This window comes from Rhea pennata, chromosome 2 (assembly GCF_028389875.1).
Source record: "Rhea pennata isolate bPtePen1 chromosome 2, bPtePen1.pri, whole genome shotgun sequence".
Lineage (NCBI taxonomy): Eukaryota > Metazoa > Chordata > Aves > Rheiformes > Rheidae > Rhea > Rhea pennata.
The window spans coordinates 88031027-88041094 of NC_084664.1; the positions used below are offsets into that span (position 1 = coordinate 88031027).

General features: G+C 37.9%; 1 protein-coding gene across 5 annotated transcripts in view; it reads left to right on the top strand.

Annotated features, from left to right (window-relative positions):
* Positions 1-9634, top strand: part of ZCCHC2 (zinc finger CCHC-type containing 2) — a 45422-nt gene extending 35788 nt beyond the window's left edge. For 4 of the 5 annotated variants that reach the window (XM_062569853.1, XM_062569854.1, XM_062569855.1 and 1 more), the window contains 5 exons: positions 914-978; positions 1870-1964; positions 4228-4356; positions 5190-6698; positions 7678-9634. In XM_062569853.1, coding sequence (XP_062425837.1) covers positions 914-978; positions 1870-1964; positions 4228-4356; positions 5190-6698; positions 7678-7745 — 1866 coding nt within the window. In that variant the 3' untranslated portion in view covers positions 7746-9634. The remainder of the gene's footprint in view (positions 1-913; positions 979-1869; positions 1965-4227; positions 4357-5189; positions 6699-7677) is intronic. The other variant, XM_062569857.1, reaches the window with a different exon arrangement.
* The last annotated feature ends 434 nt before the right edge of the window (positions 9635-10068 follow it).

The following is a 10068-nucleotide window of genomic DNA, read 5'->3' on the forward strand; positions in this document are numbered from 1 at the left end:
AGAATGTTACTGTCGCTCAGTACTTCTATTCTGCATACAGAATTTGGCTGTTGATTTTTTTTTTCGTGGGTTATAAGAAGCCAAACAAAGATAATTTCCTCATTTTACAAAGTAGAGTAATGAACTGAGATTTGCTTCAAAAGACAAAATGGTAATTATATCAAAGCTTAAAATATGCAGGCTTGAGGCAAGAAAATTTTAATATATTAGAGCAGAGGAAAAGCTACTTCCCATTTAAATGTGTGAATACAGCATAGGCAGAGATTACTTCTGAGTGGTTCTAGCTTTTTCTCCGTTGCCGAATAGGAGATATTACTAGCAGCTAGTAATACTATATTTAAAGAATAATGAAGATACTGTATTTCTTTCTAATACACTTCTAGGTGGTATTCTACAAACTTCAGTTTAGCAGCAACCTCCAGTTCAAGGCTGGGTACCTGCTCTGTCACTATGTGAGCAATGTGAAAATAATTTGCCGCATGTACATTTTTTCCTCTCAAGCATTAAAAAATTCCACTTAAATCAGTAAATTCAATAGATATAAGCCTTGTGATTAACCAGACAACTTCTTTTCGAGGAAGGAGTTGTTAGGGGGTATTTGAACTGCATTTGTTTCATCCTCAACAGGAAAAGATCCATAACTTACTCCCAGCATCCAAACAATAATTTGATTCAAATCTTCTGCATATTTCCAAGTAGTAATTTGCAGTGTCCTTTGCTGATAGTGTCATAAATGCCAGATGAGATGCATGAATCTAAAGGTCTGAATGCACTGTACGCGTAGATGCTTGTATGGTTATAGCACTGTGAGTGCATTAGTCATGGACTCATGGATGTTTAAGTCTAGAAGTTCTTTTGGCTCTTATGATACAAAAGTATCAGTTAGAAAACAAGATCTGTATTTTTTGTCTAGCATACAGGGGAAAAACGAGGCCTGTCTGCAGTAAGCAAGAAGAAGGGAAAGCCACAGCTGGAAAAGTAGGTTTCCAATGTAACCAGTAATCCCGGAACGAAGTGTAATGCATTCACTCTGGTAAACTGTGTGCCATCAATTGGCTGCTTTGGTTTGCTATTGTAGAACAGGAGCTGGCATATTGTGCATCTAGTCTACAATAAAAATTGTTATTTTATCATCTGAAAAGTAGTAACATAACTGACATTTTGAGAAATGGCTGCATACAATTACATTCTATTTTTATTTAGCAAAAATAAGGAGCAGAAGTGTATTCTTAGGTGATACTGAATTGCCTTTTTTCCTCTTTATATTTATCTGAAAGTTAAAAGGTGTAAAGCTGCCCAGAAAAATATAAAAATCAAATAAGGATTTACTGCAACCTTTATTATTACTCAGTGAGTGCTAACTTGTTGAAATATTTTATTAAGCATACTTGCATATCAGAAGACTTGAACTTCCTATGGGCTATACAGTCCGGCACTGTGAGGAAGTGAAACCATTTCCACCATTGCCTAATACTCTGTCTAGTTCAAGTTGGACTTTTTGTCATTTTATTACTCTATAGCCTATAGCGCTCTGTAGCTTTTATGCTAACCTGGCATATGGCTCGGTTACATTCATGAGCCTCCAGGAAGAACTTTAGAACCAGCTGTATCATTTTTTTCTTAGCTGTTTTCTTTTAGATCTTTAGTTGAAGTGTTTAGTAACATTGGTTGCAGTTTAATTTATGATGTGTTACGCCATTAGCCTTTACCTGTTTGTTTATTATTTACACTTGCTATGTCTATTTTATATATGTCTACTATATATACATTAGTCCTTGCCCTCGTTTACAGTGGCATTATATTTTCTTATGTTTCTGGTTATTTGTGACTGTGCATTTGGAAAAAAAATACAAAAAATTATTTATACAGGGAGAAGGCAAAGAAAACTGACTGCCGGTTGAATAACAGGACTAATGGAATTAGAGTTGCAACATCACAGCACATCCGCACAGGGACAGCAAAAGGTAAGACATTTCTCTGAGCTGTTTCTAAAAAAACAGTTTCAAACTTGGACTTATTAATTGTTCTGCAATAAAGGAGAAATCAAAAATCTGAAATATGTTTGGGTGCAAGTCAGCATGTTGGATATCTAGTCTATTCAGCAGGTCAAAGCAAAGAGTTAGACGCTTTGTCTTCTGTACGCAATTGCTTAGGCTATGTCTCCTTTCATGCATAATTGGAAACATTTTAGTAAGCCCTTCATAACTTGTCTTATGTGAGGTTGTAGTGGCAGAAGGAGTCAATTTTAGGCTACTGTTGGTGTTTAGACCAATACTTTTATATGTCAGTCAGTTATAAGACAAGTACTTTTGTACTATTTAGTAAACTGAACCTCTAAACCTTTCTGCGCCGCCTCCAAAGGGCCGATATTCATCGGCTTTGTTGTCTCTTTGTTTTCCAGGCTTCTAATATCAGTTGCAGCCTTGCCTCTCCTATACTTAGTTCTCAATGAAGAGAGCTGAGAAAGAACTTGCCCTCTTTTATATTGCCTCAGTGTGATGAGGGTTGGAACCACTCTTAGAAAGTACTTTGTCTTGTTCCAACCTCTACTTGAAGTGCACTCTTTATCAAGCTTTCATTCTCTTCTCTCCTGATCTCTCTGAAATTTTAAGAATTCACAGTTCACAAAACTTTGCAAAAACAGGACAATTTTAGAATGCTTTAGTTAAGAGCTGTACAAGCAGAGATTATGATCTGTAGGAGAGCTTTGCTGTATACTTATCTGAGTGATTGCTGTTCTTGTCCAGAAACACTTACTGAGCTTTTATGAAGTAACAGTAATTTTAGGAAGATGAGTAGTTTTGTATGGTGTAGTGCAAAAATTGGATAGGAAGGCTTTGCCGTGAGAGTTCTATCCACTCACTACCTGCACATGCTATACAGATATAAAACTGCCTGCCTGATGCTGTTGGTTAGTTATGGCCACTCCAAGAAGGAACTGTAACCCACAGAGGCTGGAAGGAATTAAGTCCTTAGACATGAGTTCTCTACTTGATGTTTTTGTACAAACATCAAAATGTCTTCTGATACCACCTATGAGAAATGTAGTCTAAAAAAAATTTTGATCAAGATGCAATCTGAATCTCTGCCTCGCTTTATATTGAGGTATAATATGAAATGTTCTATTCTGAGTTAGTAAATTTTAACTATATCACGTTTTCTTCCATTTTTCTCCCTATTTTAAGCTCTTCTGAGTCATCAGTTAGTTACACTTGTAATTTTGAAGACTTTGTGACTAACACTTCAGAATCCTGTTTTCAGTGATTTGAAGCTGATGTTGCCACTCTAGGCCATATTGAATATTCAAAAACAATGGTTAAAATAATTTGACCAAGTAAAGGTTTAATTAGGAAATGTTTTATGAGTTGAAACATTAAAGCAGCTTTTTAACCATTTATCCCAACCTGGTATACTTGCCATTGTGTTCTGTTTTCACCCTTGATTTTTACTAACCAAGGTTTTGGGTTGGAGTCAGAGTTGGGGAGCATATTTGGTAGCTGACAGTTCCTTGAGGCTAGCCTCTGACGTGCTTTCTGTGAGAGGGTCAATCTGTCTTGCAGCTTCACCTCTGAGGCTGAAATTCAAAGCCCAGTTCAGTGGCCAGAGCATTCTAACTTAACTTGTTGACTTTGCTAATAGGATCTAAACCAACTCTATAATCGGGTTTCCAGCAAATAAGTTTCCCCAAGATCCTATTCAGAATCCAGAAAGTAATTTTACATTTGTCTTTCACCTCCCTTTCCTTAAACAGACTTTGTTAATATGGTTTCCTTAAAGCCTGCTCTGGAAGAGTTATTGTGAACAGACATAATATTTAAATTTTGGTTTCTGAGTTAGCTTTTTGTCTTTGCTTGTGAGATAAAGGAGTATGCAATCTCTTTCAACATAAATACTTGATTGCTAACATCCAGAGGAAGTTGTTATTGCAGTGTAATCCAGTATAAGCTTCAAAAAAAATTAAGGGTGATCATTCTTTTGACTACTGTTTGTATATGTAATTTGTGCATAAATGTCACTTTTAACAGAAAGGATGTAATCATCACAGATAGAGGGGCAGAGTAGTGCAGAATGTAGGGAGTTTAAACGTAAGAAATGCAGAGGAAAGTTAAGTAGGAACACAGATTAACAAACAGGTAACTGAAGTAGCATTATATGAGCAGACCAAAATAACCTCACTTCCATCCATATACCAGGATTAAAAATAAAAATGCCAATTTTTATTTTTAGATCTGAATTTGGACACTGGATCTGGACATGATACATGTGGAGAAACATCATCTGAAAGTTACAGTTCTCCTTCTAGTCCACGACATGATGGGAGGGAAAGCTTTGAGAGTGAAGAAGAAAAAGACAGAGGTTGGATTTGTGGAGAGTGTGCATGAACTTTTGCTTTATTAACTTGACTATTCTTTCTTGTATTAATTTTAACTAGTTTCTCTGTTTTATTAGCTGTTGCTATATTATTTCTGAGCAAGACTTTTCAGCAAATAGCAGGAGTGTATTTAAACACTGAGTTCTAGATTAGCACATATGTGAGTCATGTATGTTATCTTTGTCTGCTTTGGCGGTGTAGATCTCTTGAAAAATTTCATCAGTATGATAAGCAGAAGAACTTCATTTGACCTGAAGGGGGTTTATTTTATGCCAAATCATGCTTGGCATGTCTGAGATATCCTCCTTTTTGTCTTGACTGTTGAATTTGCCACTCCTTCAGAACTGGAGTAAACTATGTTAATGTCTTTCTAAGTAGACAGGAATTCTTAACTCTTTGTCCTACTCTTCACATTTGCAAATGTACACAAGCCAAGGGCACACTAGCTGGTTGTGCAGATTGATAGGCAAGTGTTAGAGATTGATGTAGCTTAATTTGGATGCATGAAATGATGAAAATGATAGTGTCATAGAATTGGTAAGGTTGGAAGAGACCTCTGGAGGTCATCTAGTTCAACCCTCAAACGAGTGGCCCATGCAGGCATTGAACCCACAACCTTAGCATTATGAGCACCACACTCTAACCAACTGAGCTAAACCTAACCCCATATCTTGCATTTATTCTGATTCAAGATGACATCATTTCACTTTAGTCATCAAATTTGGTAAACTTTGTATATGGCTAAATGAGTCCTGGGAAAGGCATAACACAGTGTCACATTCACGCTTCTGACTTATAAATTATTTTATCTCTACAGATACAGACAGCAATTCTGAGGATTCTGGGAATCAAAATGCAGCCAGGTTTACAGGCTACAGTGCTGTCAGTTCATCAAATATGAACAAATCATCTGCTCAGATCTCGTCTGTGAATAATGAAAATGGAAGCCTTTCGGAAGATCCTTTGAATGCAAAGTTTCAGCATATTTCCTTTATGCCTGCCTTACACTGTGTGATGCACAGCGCTGCCCAGAAGCCTGAGGCAGTTGTCCCGCCACCCATATCTGCAGATGGTAAAACGATGGGAATGCTTGTTACCACGCCTGTTGCTGTCTCACCAGTGAGAGAGTCTGCGAATTCACCTCCTGGTGGAATGGGCGCAGTGACCTCTGGTGAACCTGAGAAACGCCTTGAGCTGATGGCTTCCCCTTTACCAGTTCCATCCACTTTCCTTCCGCATTCTGTCCAGCCTGGTAGCCCAGCTTTGCATTTGGCAATACACAGATTGAAAATGCCCTCTCCACAGGGATCATCAGAAAGTTGCACAGTTAATGGACCACAGCAACCAACAGGAAACTTAAGTATTGGATCACCAAATACTGCCTTTATCCCAGTCCACAACCCAGGTAGTTTTCCAGGATCCCCAGTTCCTACTACAGATCCCATCACAAAACCTGCATCCCAGGTGGTAGGACTGAATCAAATGGTGCCTCACATTGAGGGAAACCCAGGAGCAATCCCTCAGCCTACCAATCTAAAGGTAGTTCTTCCAGCAGCTGGTCTCTCAACAGCAGCACCACCACCTCCACCAGCTTCATATGCTTTGCCAGGCAGTCCTCACGCTACTAGTGTGTTGCCCAACCAGAATACAAATGTGCTAAACACTGTAGCAACTTCCTCACCACCTCAGTCAGCTGGTTTAGGTGTTGGTCAGGTTCAGTCCACTGTTCCTCCCGCAATACCTACACATACACCAGGCCCTGCCCCTAGCCCAAGCCCTGCTTTAACACACAGCACTGCACAGAGTGACAGCACATCTTACATAAACGCTGTTGGAAATAACAACACTAACGGGACAATGTTACCTCCACAGCAGTTGGGATCTGGTCCTTGTGGTTCTTGTGGACGTAGATGTAGCTGTGGGACCAATGGAAGCCTTCAGATTAATAGTTATTTTTATCATAACCCACTTCATGGACAAGTCTACAGAGTTCCATCTTTCTTCACTCTGCCATCACTTTGCAATGGCAGCTACCTCAATCAAGCACATCAAAGCAATGGAACACAACTTCCTTTCTTCCTGCCTCAGTCTCCATATGCAAATGGGCTTATGCATGACCCAGTAATGGGGAGCCAAGCCAACTATGGTATGCAGCAGATGGCAGGATTTGGGAGGTTCTATCCTGTATATCCAGCACCTAACGTAGTTGCCAACACAAATGGGTCAGGACCCAAGAAGAATGGGAACGTTTCATGTTACAATTGTGGTGTAAGTGGACACTATGCGCAGGACTGTAAGCAGTCATCCATGGAGGCCAGTCAACAAGGTAATCATGATAACTCCCAGCGGACTTGCTTTTGAATTTAGCAGTTGATCTTTACCTTACTGAATGTGCTGTTTCTGTTCTTGCAGAAAGGTGTGCGTGCGTGTGTATGTTTTGTGTAAATGGTTGTGCATTAGTGACCTGCTCTAAAACTGCAAAGTATTTTATCTCTGCCTGATAATTTTGTAGAACAGTGCAAGGGAATGGGGTTCACGAGCGTGAAGTTGAAAATGGGCATGATACAGAGCTGGGAAGTCAAACTGTATCAATTCAAAATTGTCATTCTTTTCACCTGTTTGTTTTTTGAGACTTGCATGTTGTTTCAATTCTTCCATTGCTATTCAGTGTTTTTTGGATAGAATTCATGGGCAAAAGGTGTAGAAAATATGAGTTATTGCATATGATATTAACTTGGATTTTTAAAATTTTTTGGATTTTTTTTGGATTTTTTTTGAAGCTTACCTTCGCACAATCAGCCATCCTTCTGCACCCCATCATGGTCTGCATAGATGGGAAATGCTTTAACTTTTCAGACAAGTGGCAGCAAAAAGGCAAAAAACAATTGGAATTAAAAATTGAAGGCATGGCTTCAGTCTTGCATACCATTACTCTCTCTGTCCACAAGAATGGAGAAAATGCAGAGTTCACATAGAATGTAAATTATTCTTTTATTCTCGGCCTGTGCCCATTCTGATTTTACTTTTTTTGTCCGACTGGAACAAGAAAGACTAGCTTTGGGGTCTTTTTTCCTTTGCATTTTTCCAGCAAATGTAAAATCAATATCTACTGTTTAGATTTTTTTAAAACTGTCATTTTTAGCAAGCAGATTAAAGAAAATAGTATAAAATCTTAGGACCTACTTTTAAAAGACTGGAGGATGATAGTGCCTTTTGAAGAGCATGTCCATTTTGATACCTTGTAGTGGTTTTGTAATCCATTTTAATTGTAAGCAGTGACTTAGTAGTTCTCTTTCCTGTTTTAGGCACTTACAGACTGAGATACGCACCTCCCCCTCCCCCTTCCAATGATACCTTGGATTCTGCAGACTGAAACAAGTAAACATTGCCTACTTAAACTGAAGCTTGGGAAATTGGGGGAAGGTGTGTGTGGGAGGTGGGAGGGTCGGTCTTGCGTTTTTGGGACATTCCCGGTTTTATATTCTTTTGGAATTTTTCAATGCTTTTGCACCTCTGTTCAATACAAAAGAAGAAAGCTGAGTCCCTGATCTCCTCCTGATTCTACAAAAAGGCTTGCATAATGCATGTTGTTCAAACACACAGCCAAACAATCAAAAAGAGCATTCAAACCATGCTTTTGCACTGAAGACTTGAGACATGTGCAATGTTTACTGCATTTTTTTAAAAAAAAAGTCCTCTGACCTCTGACATCACTGGTGGAGCAGCCATATGGTGAAAGAAGAAACTTGGTCATGTTCCCCACAATCTCGGTTCCCTCCCTCCCCATTCTCCTTGTGCTGCTGTTTTATTTTTTTACCCCGTTTGTCCACGTGGATTCATTGGACTTGCATGAGTGTTTAGTGGTTCATACAGACCCTGCCCATACTCTAAATTGATGCTCATGAATTGAGGGGAGATATTCAAACACCCTATTAAGAGAGTCCAAAGGAACACACAATACGGTATGTGTACTACATCTGATAATACATATACACAGCTCTTGAGAGCCCCAAATAAATGAAAATACGTAGAGCAGGAAGGAGCTGAAACTGTGGACTTGAACAGGTTTAGAAAAATGAACAAGCTTAAATTGAAAGATTTTACTTCCATTGTAGCTTTTTAGCCTGTATGTTCAGCAACAAAGGTGAAAAAATGGTATGAATGTTGTACTCAGTGTGTTTGCATTTGTAATGAAAGTTGACAGCATTTTTTTCCTTTTTTAAAGCTATTCTACATCGTGTCAACACAGAATGAACGTTACTTGATTGAATATTTTTTTCCTAAACTATTACAGTGTTGCATTGTACTTAGAATGTAAATGTTTTATTTCAAACTGAACAAAAGCTATGGTTTTCTACAAAATAGTCAGGTATTAGTATTAGAACCTGTCTACCAAATAGCAAAGTCACTATTTTATAACAATTTACCACTATGCGTAATTACGGTATAATGTGAAAGACTGAAATGAGTGTTAAGATGGTATTAATCATGTCAGTATCATGAGTAAGTAAGTTTAATGCTGCTGTATTTTTTATTTTATTTTTAAAAGCCAATATATGTACTAAATTGCTTCCAGGTAATATTTGATTTCCTAAAGTGCACTGAGGTTATCTGGAAGATGAGTGTATTTTTTGACTGCTGCATTCAACACCGATGAACAACTACCACTGTATTTCCATAGGGTTTGGCATTCCTCACAGTTCATGGTAGAAATCTTTTCTTAATATAAAACCTGGTGTCCAGTAGAGGGATGAAATAAAATCAATCTTTGGTTCAGCCGTCTAATAAATTGCTAAACAAACAAAAAACTTGAAGAAAAAAGCTTGATTACTACATTTCTTCATAGGTAGCGTTTATATTTATAGCACCAGTGTACATTTTGAAACTTTTTTCTTGAAGGGGGGAATGGGGAGGGAGGTAGATGAAAGCTTTAATTTAAAAAAGTTTAAGTAGTAAATGAAAATTATTTTGATTAAAATTTTTATTTGATCTGGGTATTTTTGGACCACTTGAAATGAATGAACTGCGTTTGAGTTGAAGTGAGGGTGTTAAACCACCAATGGACTTGTATTGTGAATTACCTGCCAGTTGTACTTTATGGAACTTATTTTATGATTTAAAATACTGTACTGTAAATAGGAGGTATGTTACCTTCTCTTTATTTGTATGTTTACCATATACTTTGATATTTGAAATGTACTGGAAAGGTCACTTATATTTCTAGAAGAGATTGGATTTTATGCAACCTTTTTTCCTTGAATTAACAGCAATAAAAAAAGAAAAAAAAGTACCTATGTGCAAGTACTGTCCTTTGTCACTGAGAATAATGAAATAAAAGCCATACTGTGCTCTCTGGGTGAATGGATGGGATTGTGGAAAGTTTTGGCAAGCTACCATTCTGGTTGGAAGCTGTCATTTAGACAAAGTGAGAGTTTTTGACTTAAGATCAGTCTTTTATTCTGAAGGCAGGGTACTGCCTCCTGAGTGAGACATCTTTAAAATAAATGGATACCTCTCAGGAGAAACAGGATGATGTTGTGTGATAAACCTAGGACTTTGACCTAAGCTCCTTCACAACAATTTGGCCTGTGTTTTATTCTGTTGGCTCCTGTATCTGGGCTGAAACTCAATTTAAACATACTTTATAGACTGCAGTGCAGTTTGAGCTTGTTGTTGTTCTCAGTATAATGTATGTG